Source organism: Labeo rohita, chromosome 6 (genome assembly GCF_022985175.1).
Source record: "Labeo rohita strain BAU-BD-2019 chromosome 6, IGBB_LRoh.1.0, whole genome shotgun sequence".
Taxonomy (NCBI): domain Eukaryota; kingdom Metazoa; phylum Chordata; class Actinopteri; order Cypriniformes; family Cyprinidae; genus Labeo; species Labeo rohita.
The window spans coordinates 13,729,769-13,750,787 of NC_066874.1; the positions used below are offsets into that span (position 1 = coordinate 13,729,769).

General features: G+C 37.9%; 1 protein-coding gene across 5 annotated transcripts in view; it reads left to right on the forward strand.

The window, feature by feature from the left end:
* rptor (regulatory associated protein of MTOR, complex 1) overlaps positions 1 to 21,019 on the forward strand; it is a 213,426-nt gene that overhangs the window by 161,305 nt on the left and 31,102 nt on the right. For 3 of the 5 annotated variants that reach the window (XM_051111869.1, XM_051111865.1, XM_051111867.1), the window contains exons 22-25: positions 6,818 to 6,936; positions 15,668 to 15,771; positions 16,053 to 16,269; positions 17,316 to 17,426. In XM_051111869.1, coding sequence (XP_050967826.1) covers positions 6,818 to 6,936; positions 15,668 to 15,771; positions 16,053 to 16,269; positions 17,316 to 17,426 — 551 coding nt within the window. The remainder of the gene's footprint in view (positions 1 to 6,817; positions 6,937 to 15,667; positions 15,772 to 16,052; positions 16,270 to 17,315; positions 17,427 to 21,019) is intronic. The other 2 variants (XM_051111866.1, XM_051111868.1) reach the window with 1 other exon arrangement.

The window sequence follows — 21,019 nt, forward strand, 5'->3', positions numbered from 1 at the left end:
TTTCTACAGTTTCTATAACATTATATGTAGGTGAAAGGATGTCTATGTGCTGAGAATTAACTGATTTCGGTGATGTGAGGCGGCTAGCAGACGGTCGATTTAGCCAGTCTGTCTGCTTCATAACCTGGGCACCAGTTAGTCAAGTGCAGACTCTAAGACTATATACCATATTTCTAGAGAGAAGAGTGGCAACACCCCTGGAGGGATGAAGACCATCTCTTTTCAACAGGTCAGGTCTGCCCCAAAAACTTGTCCAATTGTCTATGAAACCTATTCTACGGGCACCACTTAGAACTCCAACCATTTAGTGACGACAGTCTGCTATGTATCTTGTCACCACGAAACGCAGGGAGGGGACCAGAGCAAACTACAGTGTCTGACATCGTACTTGCAAGTTCACACACCTCTTTAACATTATTTTTAGTGATCTCCGACTGGCGAAGTCAAACCTCATTAGTGCCAACGTGAATAACAATCTTACTGAATTTATGTTTAGGGCATTGTTATAGGTGATATTGACTGCGCGCATGTCCTCCTGCAGAAGATCGAGTTGCCGCTTCTTCGGCCAAATGCACAGTTGTCGTCCAGGTGGTGATAGGTGGTAGGCCGTTTTCACCACTGTATCATTGCCGCTTCTGATGACTTGGCCATACCCGTAGAGTCGGGCTTTGCGCATCTTGTTGGTTAGTAGCAAAGCGGAACAGATGATCGTTCGTGTGCCACTTGAACTGAGGTGCAACAGCAAACACCACATTAAAGAGTGCCAAAACCACATTTATAGTTTGTATTTTGTGATAAAATTGACGGATTTTAAAAGCTGATACATTATTTCTGATTAAAAGTAACAAAGCACAAAATGTACTGCAATTATTGGATGGCAGGTGCGTTATAAATAATAAATGGAAATAAAAATATTTTCAACCATTTATACTGTTCTCTGAGCAAGATGACTGACTTTTTTTACTCCCATTTGGCACTTGGCAATTGTTAATTTTAGGCCCTGGACACACAACTTTTGGTAACACTCTTAATCTTTATTTATTTATTTATTTATTTATTTATTTATAGTTTTGACATGATGGCTGATTTTAACAGGTCAACATGAGGCTTGCTCTTTCAGGCTATTTTTGATCAATAGGTAAGTATATTGATCCCAAACTTTTAAAGACAAGTACTTTCCTAACAATTAAAAGTGTTATATAGCCCACTGAATCATACTCGGACTTAATGCTGGCAGCAAGGGAGCCACTTGGGAGAGAACTGCCATCTGACTTATTTCTTAGCATGATAGAGGACAGTGATACAAAAGAAATACCAAATTAATCGAAAAGCATCCAAAATGTTCTGGTGTTGCTAGAAGAGGAGTACAGTGAGATGTGCCTGGTTCCCACAGTGACATTTAGTGGTAGTAAAGCTCTTATATAGGGATGTATGAGTGCTTAAGGTGTGAGGGAATTGTGCGTAATACATGTAATACAAAAAGCTGAAACTGAAGATGCTACTCTCCCCTCATTCCCTGCATTATTGGGCATTTTTTCAGCATGACAATGAAGATATTCATTCTCCCAAGGTGAAAGTCCTTCCGTGGAGTTGTATTTCACTCAGTCTTAATGCTCTTGATTTGTCATGAACTTGTAGGGTCAGAACAGTATACTTAAAGTTCTAGAGTACAGTATACTTAAAGTACTAGAGTATTATACACTTGCTGAATTAAATCTAGGGTATACACATATCTGCAATCCTTCATTCAAACAAAATTGGCTAATTTACTTATTTTACAGAAAATATTGGCATATATTTTATATATAAAGTATATGTTTAATACATTTCAATTTTGCCATATTTCCATGAATTATATTAGTGAGAATTAAGAAAATACATCTTTTATCTTTTTATTTATTCAGAAGGACTGTACTCATTTATGCTGTGCACTGTGTATATATAAGCAAAAAGAAGCAGCTTTTTGGGCAAGATATGTTTCCGCTCTTCCGCAATCAGATCATTTTAAACTGGTAAATTTCTGGAAAGTTTTAAGGTCAAGGATCCAGTAAGTGCATGCATTCAAGCAATCAGTTCAAAACCATACTAATGCAGAGAAAACCCAGCTGATTATGTCAGAGATTATGGTGAGAATAGAGACTCACATCCAGATTTCAGTGAACTCTTAATTTCAGCGTACAACTTCTGTCACATTTAGTGATTCTTAGTTGCAAGGAAGAGAAAAACATACAGGTTTGTTTTCAGAGGGTTGTTGTAGTGGTAATACTTTTTGTTCTCTTTCGTTAATTGCTTCTGTATGTTTTGTCAGAGTTGCTTTGAATGAAATGTTTTCTGTGTGAATTCTTGGAAAAGGAACAGCCTGAGGATGAGTAAACAATGACTGATGTTACATTTGAATGTGAACTAATACAATTTTACATGTACTGAACTCAGAAACTGAATGCTGTTCCACATGTCCCTATAAGAATTTAGAAGGAAAGTTAAGAATCAGACACAGAAATGCTGGTTCTTTAAATCTTGTTCTTTTATGGCCTCTGCAGACAAAGCTGGTAAATGGTTAAATCAAGAGACTAGAAAACTCATAATCCCTCTGCAGCAGAATTTATTTATTTTAGTCCTATTTCAACGTATAGATCCTCTAAATTGTTCTAATTCAGTCTCATCAATCAAACCTGCTGTAGAAGCTTCTTGTCCTTCTCTCTCTCTCTCACTCTTTCTTATTTGACATTTATATTTTTCTCTGGTCAGCCCATTGGTTTCAGTTTCTGATCCTTTATATTGTTACTTGTGTCACTGTATGGTGAGATTGAGGCTTTGTTCCAAAACCTAGAAAGCTGCCAACTGCATACATAGACAACTACCTTCTATTACAGCATCCTAACTGAAATGGGACCTCATAAGTGAATTATTTGGTACTCTGTACACAGGCAGCAGTTCCGTGCATCATAAAAATAGATCTACTCACATCATGCACATGAGAGACTTAGAGAGGATAGTGCGTTTGTGATGCAATAGCTCAGCGATTCTCAAGTCCAGTCCTCGCCCTCCCCCAGCCACACTTTCTTATATATCTCTTATCACTTCCAACATTTGTTCTGTTTGACCATAAGTGTCCTGCGAAGTGGACATCTCAGGATTTTCACCCATGATTCCAGTTCGAAGTGAGTGTATATGTTCCATTTAAAGGGCTTTAAAGTGTGCAAGACATAATTTAAATTGTATTTATTTACTTGGGTATACTGTGTCAAACTTTACACTTTTCTAGTGTGAGGACTGGAATTGAGAACCACTGAAATGGCTACACATCCCTAATCAGCATTAAACCCAATTTATCAACATTTTCACAAATTTCTGCCTCTCAAAGCCTTTTGATCTGCACATTCAGACGCTTTCATCTCTTCATCTTTAAATCTATTTTATTTCTCTCTCTCATTCATTCATGAAATTTTTTTTCTCAACTCCTCTTTTTCTATCTTTTGTGGCATATTCTCTATTTTAAGTCATTACGTGGAGTTGTATTTCACTCAGTCTTAATGCTCTTGATTTGTCATGAACTTGTAGGGTCAGAACAGTATACTTAAAGTTCTAGAGTACAGTATACTTAAAGTACTAGAGTATTATACACTTGCTGAATTAAATCTAGGGTATACACATATCTGCAATCCTTCATTCGAACAAAATTGGCTAATTTACTTATTTTACAGAAAATATTGGCATATATTTTATATATAAAGTATATGTTTAATACATTTCAATTTTGCCATATTTCCATGAATTATATTAGTGAGAATTAAGAAAATACATCTTTTATCTTTTTATTTATTCAGAAGGACTGTACTCATTTATGCTGTGCACTGTGTATATATAAGCAAAAAGAAGCAGCTTTTTGGGCAAGCTGCTTCTTACTCCTTCACACCTCTGAGTAACGTCAGTGCAGAGTCTACACCAGCACCTTACACAACTTTTTCATTTCATCTTTCTCCTCTGACCTCCTGTCAACCCATCCTCTCCTTATATCCTCCTCCTTATACCCTCTTTGGCTTTATATAATCTGTGACTAATTTATTAAAAGTATGAAGCTGTTTCTACAGTCCTTACTTAACCTCCAAGAGGGACTGTGCTTTGCATAAAGAAATCGGTAGCCAGGCAGTGCAGGAAACTAAGTGCTAACACAGCAGAGTCCAAAGTTCAAGGCACCTTTTATAGCAGGTGTTTGTTTAAAGTTAAGTTGCAGAGTATTTGACAACAGTGTATAAAACGTAAAATTATAAAAAATATTTTGACTAGGGGTGCCATCTGAATATTAATAAAGTACAGTTCAGTAAACAGTACAGAATATATCAGAGAAAAAAAATTCCCATGCTAGAATGTTACAAAAATAACTGTGAGGAATACAAATATTTCAAGTTACATTGTGTCTTTGTATTATTGGAGACATTTATACAATCAAGGTTAAATAGTAGAAGTTAAAATGTATTGTGTCAGATCTCTATAAAATGATATATTTATTCATTTATATTTTACACACACACACATCTGTCAGAGTATGTTAATATTTAGAGAAGCAATGGTGCTAAATATGTGTTTAAATTTAAGTGATTTGTGATTGAATATAACCATCTGTTTGCTAGGTTATTTGGTCTGGTAGTACCTGTAGCCATTGTGCAGTGGAAATTTTATTTTTATATTTTCCAGTTTTTGGGGGATAGCTAGAGACAGAAGTGGGGCAAAGGGGCAGTAGACAGATAGTTCTGCAGTGTGTTCTTTCCAAAATTTAGTAACCGGGGTTCATGGCCAGAGAGCTTGATGGTTGTCATCTTGTATATTGAGATTGCAGTGCACACATTTTTTTAAATCTGTCATTCCCATTTTAAACTATTTGTTTTGAGTTAGGTGTGTTCTATGTATTACTGTATATTGGATTAGGTGTATACTAGTATTTTAATATCTTAAACTGAATGTATTTAAACAAACTTGTTGTCCTCAATAATTGGGATTTTTTGGGATTTGATATACAATAAAAGTAAGTGACTATTTTAAATAATCAATCAGCATATCATGTTCAGTTCATTCAAAACAACTGGTAACTGTTTAAGCGTTGACAGCCTTTATACAGATCATTACACTAGTCTGATCTTTTAAATTCCAACTTGGAATCTATTGGGCAATAGTCTGCTTGTAATAACCTGCTTGTATCTTTTTGCTCATGTACACAATTTTCCAGTGTTGATGCATGCTAAATGAGCTAGAGCTTTTAACGTTCCCTGGAGAAGAATGTTAAGTACTGGAGTGATATCATAATACACTGATCTGCCATGGTTAGGAAAATATTTCCATTTCTTGGTGTTTCCTGAAACTGTGGCAGGTTTTGACAGCACACCACTGCAGTCCTGCTGAATATTTCATGACCATCTGTAGAGAATTATGTCTCTGTTTACATCAGCCAATAAAAATAAAGGAGTATGCCAGAGCATCGCCTTTTCCCATATTATACTCTAACTGCTGGGTATTGGTTTCTCTGCAAAATTTTAATTATTTTTGTTTTTGGTTTGTCAGAGATTACTATTAATTTCAGTTGACATGGCCAAAGATTAGCATTTAGGTGAAGTGGCTCTCAGAGTGAGGGTCAGAAGACTGCTTTTTAGCTTTCAGATCATTGAACATCTGCTCTCCATACCTGCTGTTATTGTGTGGATATAGAAAAGTGCACTGAGAGAGAGAGAGTTGGAGGAGGTGTCTCTGGGGACTGTATTCATGAGGCGCTTTGGATTGTGTGTGCGTTAATATGGCAGACACAATGTGCATGCCAATGATGAGGGGCTCTACTCTCACGCAGCACCACAGGGAAAGCACATACTCTTTCTGCATCACAAATGCGCTCATCTGCCTGGTGGGCTCTTGATGTTCTCACACACTTATACACACGCTCCAGCACAGGTACACTCGTCCAGGGGATGGGTTGTTGATGTTAACGCATACGCACACATGGCAAATGCACCCAGGCTCATAATGAGGTGAGAATGGCAGCACTACATAATTGAAGGAATGTGTCTTGTTCACCTGAATGGTGCAGAGTAGGATGAACTAGTGACAGAATTGAGGGGTGGCATGCTGCAGATGATGACAGAACGAAAATGCATGAGAATTGGGAGAAAAAATACAAAAGACTGATAATGTCAGCTGCGGTTGCCAGTTCACTCCAGGGACAAGAGAGAAAATGTCAGATTGAAATCAAGGTGTTCCCACAGCTGTTTCCTGGTTCTGAAATCACATAATTTCCAGACCATTCAATGACATCCTGATAACAATAATGACAACTTCTAATGAAAGATGGATGAGATCTGCTTTTTACTATTGTGTAAATCAATAGTTCTGTTTTTATTGGAACGGGGAGGTGAAGTAATTAGTGACCTTAATGACTGTACAGATTATTCAATTTCATGTGTTTCTTTTCTTGGATATATCGACAAAATCATAAACAACTGACCTTAAACTGTCCTGTAAAAACTGGTGTTACGGAATAAAAGAGAGCATGGCTTAAGTATTTGTTTATTCCCTGCAAAATTCAGATTGAAACTGCTTTAATGAAAGTACTATTGCTGTGTTTTCTGATTGTGTTATTCATGGCAATACCATGGTATTCTTGTAAGAAAAATGTGACTGCCATTGTATATGAAAAAGTACCATATAAAAGTAGCACTGTATTTCAATCTACTGTCGTGTTTCAAGAGAAATCCTCATTGAATGGATGAATGCATCATTCCTTTATCTAAAATGAAACTAATAAAATGTGTTGAAATGTGATTTCTCTTTTCAGGAGTGTCTTTTAACAGTGTATATACTCAGATTTGGAGGGTGCTACTGCATCTTGCAGCTGATCCATTTCCAGACGTCTCTGATCTGGCCATGAAGGTTCTCAACAGCATTGCATACAAGGTACAGACATTTCTGGGAACCTACTTACATCTTCCCCATTTCACTGTTCTCACATATTTATATCTGGCATTTCTGCTTATATCTATATATTTATACTTAGTGTTATTTCATTTGTAAGTGTTACATGTCCAGAACATATTGTGCTACACATATTGTAGAAAAGAACATTGTCAGGATAAAAAGATTCTTAAAGGTTCATGAAACCCCAGACTATTTTTTCAGAGATTTTAGCAAAGGTGTTTGTGTTGCACATCATAGATGACAATGTTAGCATCTGTTAGTTTCAGTTGTTGGAGAAAACTGGTTAATTTTGAGCTTTTTTGTGCTATTTTCATCTTCCAGGTTTAAAATCTACATTGTGTTGACGTCACAGTTTGTGACGTGGCAGCAGACCATAGTACTTCGATGACGCGTTGGTGTCTCATAATTATTCATGAGGCTGTGTGTTCTTATCCTATGAGAAGACGCTTTGCCAAAATATTTACGACAGCGTGTGTTGATTTGCTATGACAGATGCTTCAGACTGTGAGATTTCATATATTAACTGGGAGAAACATTCATGGATTGAAGGAGTGTGTTTATTTTTGTTTGCTTTGTAAGAGTCTGGCACAAACACGATTCATTCATAGAGTGAGTGTAATAGCGGTTTTTACAACAACTTGACGCAACCAATCAAAAGGATTATAAATGCCGCAAAATAAGCCTTAAAAGTTATATAGGTGTTAATAGAGGTGCAACAGCACATTCATATACGTTTTTGATGCAGAGTGCAAATGGCTGTGCATTTATTTGTGGTTAACTCAATGTGAGCGAAATGAAACTGTCTGAACCCGAAGTTGACTCTCTCCCCTCTTCCCCCTCTGCTCCGCAGTGCACCACGCCCACTTTTGCAGCTTTTTTTAAAACGGTGGTGAGAACTAAACCAGTGCTGAAACGGGTTTCATGACCCTTTAAAGAAATATTCTGGGTTCACTACATGGTAAGCTCAGTTGAGAGCATTTGTAGTGTAATGGATCAACATGTTTTTGTATTTAAAAAAATGGATTTACCGTCAGCCACTTGAGTTGGAAGTTCATTGGAGCACTAATAAACATTTACATACATGATTAAAACTGAAAAAATTGATTAATGTAATTCTATAAAATTCTAAACATCATTATTCTGCTTTTAAATGTTCTACATATTGGTTCCATTTACTTGTCATAGTGCCTCGCTTAGTGGATCACTGTGCAATAGGTAGTCAACCAAATGAAATAAATTACCTGTAATAATAACAACAACAATAATAATATAACATTATAACCTTTAATCTCAATAATTATTCATCATATAATTATTAGCCATTATTTTAGATTACTAGCCAGTATTTTATATTACCGTGCATTTAAAGAAGTGTACATTACTCTGCGATGATAGGAAAAGGTACATTACTGTGGATGGGAGAATTATGAGCCCTAGCCTATTTTTGTAACACATTTATTTTGTCACCCCTTGGTGTCATAAATAGTTTCAAACTTAAATTTTATAATTCGCTGATTATAATAATAATATAATTCGCAAAAAATGTAATGTCAGTAAATTAAGAAATTGCTGGTCACTCTTTATTGAATATTTTAAATCAATGTAAGAATACTGTATTTTTTTCCCTATGATTTTAAAAAAACAACAACAACGAAAACAATAAGTAAAATATAGTCACAACAATAGAACTAAACTGCAGGGGCAAATTAATGAAATGTCTCCATGTTTCAGCTAAAACTAATGATTAATAAAACATGCTTGTAAGTAGGGCTGCACGATTAATCAAATGCAATTTCAATGCGCATTTTTTCAATAAAACTGGTTCTGTAATCAGCAGTAAATCTCTATCACCTGCTTTCAGATGGAGCAGCAATTACTACAGAGCCGTAGTTCACTGATAGGTTACGTAAAAAAAAATCGTAGACGATATTATTACATGATTATAAAATCGAAAGAAATTGTTTGCGATAAAGACAGCTGTTTGCGTAGCTTCTCAGTGAACTACGGCTCTGTGTAGGTAGTACATCTGAAAGCATGTGAAAATACCACTTTTAATAAAATGTTTTTACTCCGAACTTACTTCATAACATTAGTCGAGTGTGAAATAAATCTTTCTGTGAGATGATGTGGCTTCTTACACAGAATAAAGCACACAACATATTTCATAGTATTCTAAGCAGTGATAAAGGCATTATATTATAAATATACTTCATTATAATGAAAATTATAACAATAAGAACTCAGATAAACCATATATTGTCGTAGTCGTGTGTTTATTAGTCACGTTGAATCAATGAATTCAGTTAAATCTTCTATTTATTAAGCTGCAGCAATCGTGTTTTCATGGGTGTCTTCTTCGGAAGTATTTGGCATTTCCACGTGAGAGCACCCTCTGGCCTTCAGATGAAGATTTACTGCTGATCACAGAACCATACTTCACTGAAAGATATGCAATCACAGCTTCTGCCTAATCACGATTACGATTTCATTTCGATTTATCATGCAGCCCTACTTGTAAGTTGATATTTTTTTCCCACATAATTAATATAATTTCTGATATTTGTATTTGTGAAAATATTAAGTACATCTAGCATAGCCTATAAAACACTTGTGTTAAATAGGTTGTGTATGGGGAGAACTGTCTTACTCTGTACTGAAGCCTGATTTGTTCACGTTTGTGTATCTGCACAAACCAATGGTGCTTTATCCCTCCAGAAAGGATGGAACCGACCTCTATATAAGTTGGCTTGCAGTGCCATTTCATTAGAATCTTCTCCTTCAGTGATGAGGATCATCTCTTTGCTGGCTCTACAAGAAGCTGAATTAAAAATACGGAAGAAGCTCAGCTCTGCTCGCTGCCGTTGAGGAAGTTTTCCGCTCCCTAGCACAGGAAGTTTTCCCCTGGGGCTATCCAGCGCTTAAAAAAAAAAGAGCATATTTTCTGAGCAAATTTCTAGCGCACGTTGTTGCAAATGTCGTGCCGCATATGTGGCTTGTGCAAGGAGTGCCCATGAAGAGGCTGCCCTTGTTAAAGGCTCATTGCGAGAGCATGATTGTTTTCTGTCTCCACTCGCAGATCGCCGCCTTCAGGGAAGGAGGTCTTCCCCACTCTGCTCTCCCATTTTCTTTTTCGCCAAAGAGAAGGAAACAGCTGAGCAACGGGTTTAAACAATGTTACGTCGGCTTAGCGCCCACATGCCCCTCCCTCCCTGCTTCGCCTCGCCCTGGCGGTGTGCTTTACACAAGAAGATCAACACCCCTCCTCAGAGGAGGACATTGGCGTCTCTCCAAGGTGGCGGAGGACCTCGGCTTGGAGTGTCCTTAAAAGCCCATACAGCACATCCGTCGAAGCCCTGCAGGACTGCCTTGGCCAACAAGGCTTACGCAGCAGCCAGCCAGGCTGGATTGGCTCTACATATGATGGCAGTACTCCAAGCCAAACTTCTCCACAACATTAAAAAGTTTTTTGATGGTGGAACAAAAAGGTGCTTATTTTTACATTCACATAGCCCCCCATAATAGACATTTCTTGAGATTTGCGTTTGAGGGAGTGGTCTGCCAGTATGCAGACCTACCATTCGCACTGTCTCCGGCCCTTCGCACTTTCCCAGCTCATTCCCCTCTAAGACAGATGTTAATTTGCATATTGAATTACCTCGATGACTGGCTGATGCTAGCCAGATCAGAACGGGAATTAGTCACTCACAGAGTATTATTGGAGTGCCTTGGGTTAAAGATCAACCTTCAGAAGAGTCAACTGTCTCTCAGACAACAAGCAGTCTTTCTGCAAACAAATATAAACTCTGCCCAGATGTAGGCATGGATTAGGCCAGAACGGTCCCTGTCTTTTTAGCGACTGACAACATCCCTTAAACCAGGGACGTCTTGTCCCCTCAAAATTTTTCAGAGGCTGCTCGATCTTATGGCAGCTGCCTCCTCTGTTATACCTTTGGGCCTGCTTCACATGCAGCCTCACAAATATTGTCTCAAAGCCCAAGTCCCGCCCCACGCCTAGAGCCTGGGCCAATTTTACATCAAGGTAAACCATTGCTGCCTGAAGGCTGTGGCCCCCTGGACAACTTCTCACCTGTTTCAACCAGGCATACAGTTGGGACTGACCTCCAAACAAAAGGTGTTCACAACAGACGCTTCCAGCTTGGGTTGGGTTGCTCTGTTGGAGGACAACGCAGCGTCCGGCTCCTGGTCAGCCCCGGAGAGACTCTGTCGCCAGCTTTACTGGCCTTGATAACCTTCCTGCCGACACCAGGTCCTGGTCTGGTCAGACAACACGGCGGTGATAGCCTACATCAATTACCAAGACGATGTCAGGTCTCTCTCTATATATAATTTATGCATAATATTATTGTTATATTTCATCTTAAAAAATTTTCATCAAATGCAGTGGAAAAAGTAAGAAAAGCTACATTATAGCTCGAGCCAAAAGATTTCTTTGAATAACAACGCAGATACATGTGTATGTACAGCTGGCTAATAAGAGGTCTGTAAGCTTGGTCCTGTATAAAAGTTTTTATTGAGTGTTTATTGTGTTTGAACTGGTTTTGAGGATGATACACTTTTCAGTGCTTAAGGATCTGGCGAGAGTGTGTCTGCAGAGAGCTGCATAGTTTTAACAAGAATGACAAAAAACTGTCAAGGAAAGGCTGTGCAGAATCCCTTTATATAGAGATGGTTTAGGCGTGTTCACTAACATTAGAACAAGGTTAAGAAAAAATTCATGAACTCTAATCATAAATATTAGGCTGGATGTGAATGTCATTGAGTAATCATTCAGTACTATGGTATATATAAAATTTCCTTTATTACCTTCTGTTACTTTGCAATTCCATACTGGGGAGGCACCCGTAAGTTAAGAAGGTAATAACCACAGCCGACTTCTGTCTCTGTGTATCTTCTGTGCAAGCTACACCCTGCTAATTTTTTTTTTTTTTTTGTGTAAGAATTCAGAAAACATGCACTTATGTACCTTACATGAGACGTGCTCAAGCCCACATTCTACATCTGAGGCTTACACGTTCCACTGCTAAACTTTCCACATTCTGCCCTGTTTATTATTGAGCAAATCCAATTCTAAAAAAAAAACAACTCCCTGTGGCCTGGTAATGTGAGTAGCCACTATGAGAGGCACCCGTAAGTTAAGAAGGTAATAACCACCGTTGACTTCTGTCTCTGTCTATCTGCTGTGCAAGCCGTGTCAGTACCCTGCTTCCTCTGAGACTGATATATGGGCTTCAAGTCCTTAGGTAAAACTAGAGACACAGCTAACATTATTACATTTTCAGTTGCTATTTTTTAATATTGCAGTTTGTCCATTGACAATTTACTTTTTCCAACATGAACCAGTGTTTGAATTCACATTGTATTGTAACAAATTCTTTTCTTAACAGAATAGCTTTAACTGCTTGAAATTATAAGTAGCTTGGCAAACTACATTTTCAAAGCGCTTCCTCAAAATTATTTTGGGTTTCCAGAAGTTCTTAACTGCTTAACTGGCTTTTGATTTTGGTTTCTGTTCATTTGAGTTCATGTAAGTTTATATCAATTTTGGGGCAAATATTTTGCGGAATTTACTTTACAAACCTACGTTCATGATTTTGCCATATGCAACAAACACCTTAGAAGTGACTTCATATGTAATATGTGGTATGAGGTCTGTGGGGATTTACTAATCAATAGATTTGTCATCACATCTCTTTTGAGTTGGGGGTTTTCAATTTCTGGAAAACACTACCACTTTGACATTAACTAGCATAAGCAAGATACAGAGAGAATTCAGGGAACTGACAGTTACTCCAGACTGATTTGTTTTTCCACTTTACAATAAATCTTATTTTCATCCTGTATACACAATACTGCTTTTAAGTTAAAGCTTGGAAGTGTTGGTATAATCCCCAATTAGAGTTCAAACTGGAGAGAGAAGGGGTAGTGGGAGTTCCCAAAATCCTCTGACAGTGTATCAGACATTCTTGCTTGATTTTTCAGGTCTGCTTGCATCATGTCTACATCAGCTTGAGCCTGATTTCAGCCAAATAACGGAACAATGGAATTTAATTTTTGAAGGTTTTTTTTTTTTTTTTTTTTTTTTTGAGTACATAAGTACTTCAGTGCTCTTAATTGTATTTTTTTGTTGTTGTTGTTGTTAAGAGCTAGACGCTGATTAATGTTGGAAAGTTTTTACACCGTGATTGCAGAACTTTCAAAGGTTGTTTAAATTTCCAATAATCAGACTTGTTTTATCTTTGACCTTTCTTAAGTTCCTGAGCAGCAGGTGACAATGAGTGCCAATTTGTCATGCTGACATTTGTGCTGTAATACTCAGATAGACCTGCTGAGTCCAGTCAAAATAACACACACCCCCTATCATTTACTCATAATAGCGCTAAAAGTACAGTATATCTTCACTGGTGAAAAGAAAAGTGAATCTCTTTAAGTATGTAGAAAGACAATATGCCACCATTGAAAGTGATGTACTACTACGATACAAAATTGCATCGTTACTACAAATCCTACAAAAAAACGACTAGAAATTATAAATCGTTCAGGCATTTTTGTGGACTAATTGCATATTATTTAGGACAGCAGTGCATTTGAATAATATTTTGTGACTTTAATAACGTAGGATCTGAATTTTCATGTTTACACTTCAAGTACATAGACACTCAATCCTACATGAGAATCAGATAAGATGAGCTTATATTTTGTTTTTTATTATTTATGTACGATGTGCAAGCATAGTGTTGTTTAATGGTACTCCACCCCTGTGCCACTGTGATGCCTCTGCTTTTATCCTTCTACATTAGTTCTTGGATTAAAATAATACAACACTTTTGGAAAAATGTAACAGCAGCAAACTATGAAGTGGTGTATTTGTACAAACTACGTAAAAAAAAAGGTAACATTTTAGGGCATTGTAAATATTTTTTTAAATAATTGATTACAAAATGAAAAACTAATTATTATAAATATTAAGCATTTATGATTTTTTTAAGTATCATGCTGCTAGTTTATCCAGCAAACTCTATTGAAGCCAATTTTAAGTTGTTGCTTGTGGGTACTTCAACTACAGAACATAAGGTAGTTTTGCTTTGACACTTTTAGTGTAGACAGCCTCAAGCCACTGCGGTGCTTAATGTTAGTGGACGCTCAGTATTGTAGCAAGGCAACTTGCTAGGTTTTGGAACATAGCTAGTGTCTCTCTTTTATGGGGGTTGTAACTATGAACATAACTAAATGTATTTATTTTTATCCAATTTATTTGGTCCTATGCACCATCGCTCTATCCTCCAGTCCATATCACTGATTATTGTTTGCATTTCAATAGTCTACATCATAACTTTTTGATATTCATATCTGTTTTTCTTTTTTAACTTAATGAATCTGTGAGACAAAAACACAAGCGTTTTAATGTTTGATCTGCAGCCCAAACACAGAATAACTTTATTTCCGTCTGCTCGATCATGATGAATCTACACCTCTTTCTCTTCCCAGCAGGTTTTAGCATATAAATCAGATTAGACCATCTCTCCAGATGGCGATGAGAGGATAGGATTGGTTAACTAGATTTAGATGAAGCAGATAAGTCAACTTCATGTGTTTGTATAAACAGCATATTTTCAGATTTTTACCCTTTTAGGCTGTGATTAGAGTTATAAAGAAGAGTTTTGCTGTTGCTTTTGTCTCTAGGATTGCAACTCAAACAGAAATTAATTCTCTGTGTTTGCATACATTAACTATATTGGATTTTACTTACAGTCCTACGGGGCCACCAGAAAGTATTTTTTTAGCACTCAGATAGAAAACTTTAAAATGGCACAGTAGTCACTGTTGGTACAGATAGATGGTAAATTTAGGGTGCTTTCACACCTGGCACTTTTTTTTCGGAACCTGGCGTGTTTCCCCCCTTAGTGAACACGGCAATCACACTCGGATCCGCACCAAAACAATCGGTCGAGATCGCCTGAACGAGGTGGTCTCGGCTCGATTGAAAATTAACTCTGGAGCGGTTTGGTTGTAGTGAGAAAGCTATCCGATCCAAAGGACCAACGAACCAGGCTATATCACATTGTATAATGGGTAATTACAGTTCCCTGAACAGCAGTAGCTTTGTTGTTTTGCTAATACCGCTTAAAATTAACCTGTGAATGTCTGTGTTTGGGCACGTTTTCGCCATTCAAAATCAAAACGCGCATTTTCATTTTATAATGCCGTCTTATTGCTCTCTTTGTAGTAGGTGTATTTTAAAAACCTGCTCAAAATTATGAATTAATATAATGACAGCTACAAAAAAATGCAACAGTAAGACCGCAAAGCTGTTGTTGTTCCATCCTGACGGATGACAGCTGGTTGTGGCTAGAAGGGATACAGCTCCGACCAGAAACTAACAATGAAATTAATTGTTCTACCTATTAGATTGTTTTTTCACGCGTGACTTATATTAACCCATTTGGTCCCTTTAGAAACTTTGCTGTGTGTAAGTGAACCGCACCAAGAATAAAAAGCAACATTGTAATAATTTAAACCCGTTTTGGAACAAAGCAATCAATCTACAGGTATGAAAGAACCGTTAGACATTTAATGTAGGTTGTCCTTAAATCTTTGCTGCTTTTGATGCACGCAGGACAATGTTATGCACAGTTTTAGACTTTTACGTTTTTGTAATACATTTAACTTTTACCACTGCTTCTCACATCAGGCCACCATGAACGCTCGCACACAAAGGATTTTGGACTCAGGATCTCTTACCCAATCAGCACCTGCCAGCCCCACCAGCAAAGGAACACTCATACATCAAGCAGGGTAAATAATACATGCTTGTTTCAGTACCACATAGTCGCCTGGAATGTTTTTGTTTTTTTTTAATAGCAGGTGATAAAGCAGAATGTACTAGCTTGTGCATCTCTCTTATTTTACTTTTCTTTGCATTTATTAAACTCTTTTCGGAATATGTTTATTGGCTGTGCTTGCTATTGCTGCTGCTGCTGATTTTGTTTTAACATGCAGCAGTGCAGTGCATGCTGGCCCTGTTCTTTTGCAGCGCATTAATCTGTGTGTTATGGCCATGCCTGTTGGTGTTGTAGTGCTTCCCACAGATCCAAACGCTCTTCATCTCCCTCCAGCGGATCTCCACCTATGCCTGGTGCCTCCAGCTCCAGCCTCACCAATGAAGTGCCCAAACCGCCGGTCCGAGAGGGGCCGCCCACTCGGCCACCATACACACCAACTCTGGGTGGTCAGGCGCCCCACTCACAGCAGTTCCCACGCACCAGGAAAATGTTTGACAAGGGACCGGATCAGGTACAACATCGATATTGGTTTCCTACAGATCTTTCCACAGAGCTGTACTGTTTATTTTACATGTCAAATGATTTAGGAAAACTTTATTTTGCATCCGTTTGGTTTTCTTATTTTGTGGCACAGATGCAAAATTAAACCACTAACAATGATACCGCTCATATCCCAGTTTCCAAGGCCTTAGATGCCTTCAGTATTCATTGTATATAGAGCTTAAACCTTTGTTAGATGGCTAGATGCTCAGTAGTCTCCAGTTAAAGCAGTAACAATTCTCTTAGGAGTACAAGAAACTAGAAAGAGACATGAAGAGCTGCATGAGAGAAAATTAGGGCTATGAATGAACATAATATAAATAAAAAAATAAAATAAAAATGTTAAATGATGTGAATAAATAAAAATAATATAATTTTAAATTATATTATTCATATTTCATATTCATATAATGTTTTTGGCAAATAGATAAGTAGCATATCATAGCATTTATGCCATTATATAGCAAGGATGAATTAAATTGGTCAAGTTACAGTAAAGACATTTATAATGTTACATAAGATTTACATATGCTTTGCAATAATTTCTGTTCTTTTGAACTTTTTTATTGATCAAAGAATCAGTTTCCATAATATATTACGTTAAATGTTAATCAATAATTACTTATATAAACTGTTTGCACAATTACTATAAGAGATGTTTCTTAAGCATTTTAGAATGATTTCTGAAGAAGCATGTGACACTGAAGATTGGAATAATGAAATTTAGCTTTGCCACCTTTTAAATATATAGTAAAATAGAAAATCATTATTTTATGTTGTAATATTTCACAGTATCACTATTACTATTTTTATTAAAACATGATAATGTAATTTAAACAGAAATCAGTGTTTCATGCTCATGATTTGTGTTTTTTTAGATGTTTTTAGAAGAAGTTTTTAGATGCTTAGTTCTATAATAAGAGGATAAAAAACAGTCAGTAGGTCATAGTACAAGACTTGATCACAGTTTTTTTGCTGATTCGGTTGCATGTTGACATTTGTCTGTGTATTTCTCAGACTGCTGAGGATGGAGATGAGACAGCTGCTCACAGGAGCTTCATCAGTGTGAGTCTGCAGACGGGTCTTTGCGAGTGGAGTGCCAAATACTTCGCTCAGCCTGTCATGAAGGTGAGTGCTACACAGATCAGAAGTCAGATCTAATTCATTTACTTCTAAAGCAAACAAATTCAGTTAATGAATTGACTTCAAATCATTACTTAAGGTTTTATTAGGCTGATTATTAGCTAAACATGTTGACTTAGCAATTCAGATTTAAATGACATTAGTAAATGGATGTGAAAAAGTTGGAGCCCTCTTCTAATTTATCATAAAACAATTTGCCAAAAAGTGATGTGAAGGATAGAGAAGTGTCTCAGGATTGTGATCATTTGCTCATTATGACACAAACAGTGGTTCAGTTCCAAAACCTTGTGAGGCCCTTGGCTGTCTACGGGATACAGCCTTCTAGTCAAGAACAGTGTCCTAAACAAAATGGAAACTGTGAGGCTTGCTAGATTAGCAAACTTTATTAAAGAAACAAGACAGATAACAAACAAGAGCTTGCAGACACCAAGTCTGGGACTACCTTTACCAGCAGGGCAGGACACTGGCAGATGTGAAAGCAAGGCAAGCATCAGATCAAGAAGAACAGTCTAAAGGACAAATACATATGAGAAATCAGATCCAGGCAAGAGGTTGTAACCAGAGAGCAGCCTATATAGTCATTAGTAATAGAGATTTGGGATACACCAAACTAGGCAAAGTTGGACAGGGCAGAGTGTCCGTCTGGGAACAACAAGGCTGGGTAGGGAACAAGAAGACACAGAGCAGACTCGACAGGGCTAAACAAGATATGATTATGCTAAAAAGACTAGAGAGCTAGATTTGTTTGGCAAGATACTTTAAATACAAAGCTATGATAGAGAATCAACTCTCTTGGCAAAGTCAAGGGACCTTGAAATGATCTCTCCAACTGAGACGATGGAACTAGGAAAAACAAAACAGGCAGACTACTTAGAATTGATTGTCTGGGCTGAGTCGAGGGACCATGAAATGGTCTCGGGCCAAGATGAGGAAACTGGGAATGGCCTCCTTGGCCCTGACAGAAACACCTAGGATTGCAGGTAAAACAGAGAATTCACAAGCACATACCATTGCCTTAAAAGGATCCATAGTGATCACCGCCACGTCCTTAGGAGTTGTAGATTTGTATGTGGCCCAAACATACAAGTTGGCAGTAGCCATCACAGACAGAACAAATAATTCTGGAACCACCAGATTCTGATGGTCTAACACTACTAGGCTTGGTAGCTCAGAAATCACCTGACTTGATGGCGTTGTGACCATTTGACTTAGCAGTGCTGAGACCTCTGGGCTTGAGGGTGCTGAAATCTTTGGATTAAACATGCCTTTACGATGTTCAATTTTTTTTGTATGGTGTTTCAATTGGAGGATTTGTGGGATACTGGTCTGGACTCCGGGCAAAGCTCCAGAGCCGGATTGAATTCTAGTATGAATTTGTGGACAGACTCTGGATTGGATTCTAGGCTATGCTCAGGGGCTGAATCCACCACTGGACTGTGCTCAGGGGCCGGATTTTGGATTTTGGAGTTGAGCTTGAATCTTAAGCAGACTCAGGAGAGGACTCGTGAACTAGAGAGGATTTGAAATGAAGCTGGAATATTACTCACAGTGATTGTTGTCACAGAGCTGTATTTACCTGACTTGGTATGATGAGACTTGGCTTGGCTCAGGTAATTGTCGCCGGCTTAGTGCTGGGCGACGTGAACTACTGCATAGGAAGGGATTGAGTACAGGAGAATAGCTGCTTTGTGGCACTGTTGTTTTGCACTTTATAAACCTCACCAGACATGTAAGGAGAGCCACATATCCACAGCACCCCGTCCAGATACTGCTTAAGGGTCAGATTGCCTACTGGTATTAATGGGGCAATATGATTGTCCAGTCCATTCCAGAGCAAGTGGAGGGAGTGGGCAGTCCTACAGGCAGGAATGGGCGGTCAAAAAAATATAGCACGAGATTTGGCACAAGAATGATGGAGTTACATAAAAACTAGGTTTGCTGCAGTAGTTAGTGTTAAATAGTGTTTGGTCATACACCCATTACATTACTTGCCCACAGCGGCACCACCCCCAGTCTTTTTTTTTTTTTTATAGAATTAAAAAACATTTAGTTTTAACAAAAGCTAAAATTCTGAACTAAAAGCGTTTGCATTGCTCCATTGAGCCAGGGTTGCTAGGTCTACATGACAAAAATAGCCCACGCCAGTCATAAAATCAAACTCAAACTCAAAATGTGTCATTTCCATTGCTTAAATACATGTTTTATAGTCACTGTTATGCACACACAGCTCAAAGGCTTCCTAACTGTGGCCCTTCACAAAATTTTACTTCTAGCACAGATTTATAATAGGTAGAATGCAAAATGTTTCAATACAAGCATTTCAGTCAAATGCAATTTATGCAATATTTCAAGCTTTTAACCCATGAAGGGGGAAATCAACCCATGGCAGCTGTTTAAACCCAGTTCTGTGCAAAAATGCACACTTGACAACCTTGCATTGAACACTAGCTGGACTAAATTGGTGAAAGTTTCGCTGCTCGACAGATCCTAAGCTCAATGACAAGTATCTTATCTCATAAAATGTGCTTGTGTTTATGAATTTAAAGTAAAAGTGAACAGCAAGCGCTCATTCAAAAGCAATTTCAGTATGCCCGCATACTGATAGCGGTTCCTTGGTGCACGAAAATTATATACAGTATTAAAATGTTTATGGGAGAGAAAGAGTGGACACAAAAATCACGGGAGTGCCAGTAAATGGTCAGAAATTCAGTGCGGGCAGGATTAAGAAAACAGTCCCATGCAGGGCTGTACATTATAGGTAACAGATTCTTCCCACAGAGTCTTTAGTAAACAGAAAACCACAATGGCAAGAACTACAGCTAAGGTTCTTGGCTTAATGGCATCCAAAGAACGATTGCAAGCAAGATGGGAAAAAACTTATACAGATCAGACTCCTTTAGCAGGGAAGTATACAGGTAACTTCAGCATCAAATAAATCATGAAATAATTCCAAACAGCAGAACACAGGCTGACAACAGGAGCAGGAAGGTGGATAGCAAAATGGTGCGTCCTAGAATTTTAAGGCCAGAGAGCTCACGTCTATAGCTGTTCCAGTTCGGAGGCTGTGCCTGATTGTCTAGCCTGTGGAGGTTTGATCTTGTTGCCTAGTAACTGTGAGAGCTGCGGTTGACGACAGTAACATTTGTACTGGACTTTCTTCAAAGCGATATTAAACTGGCTGAAAACAAAATATATATCTACATATTCAAGTAAATTGAAACTCAGTGCTTACTGTACATTTAAAAGGGCAATTTATCTAAAAAAAAATAAAATAAAATAAATAAAAGTCCTGTCATCACTGGTGTGCAGTGAATTCTGAGGTAGTGTAGGCCACAAAGGGTCCATCTATTGTAGCCTTCATTACCGAAGGGCGCAATTCGAGGCTGCATTTGAAGAAGGCTTTGAATTGGGACAGCCTTCGATGCACTCCAGTGATGCAGTCACCCTTCGAAGCATGCAGCTTTTGAATTGGGACGTAGCTTATGGGAGTGGATAGTTTATACCAGTCCAAATGCTCTGATAATGAGCCACAGGTGAGTCTTGTTAACACTGAGAATAATGAGAGCGGATGAGTGAGG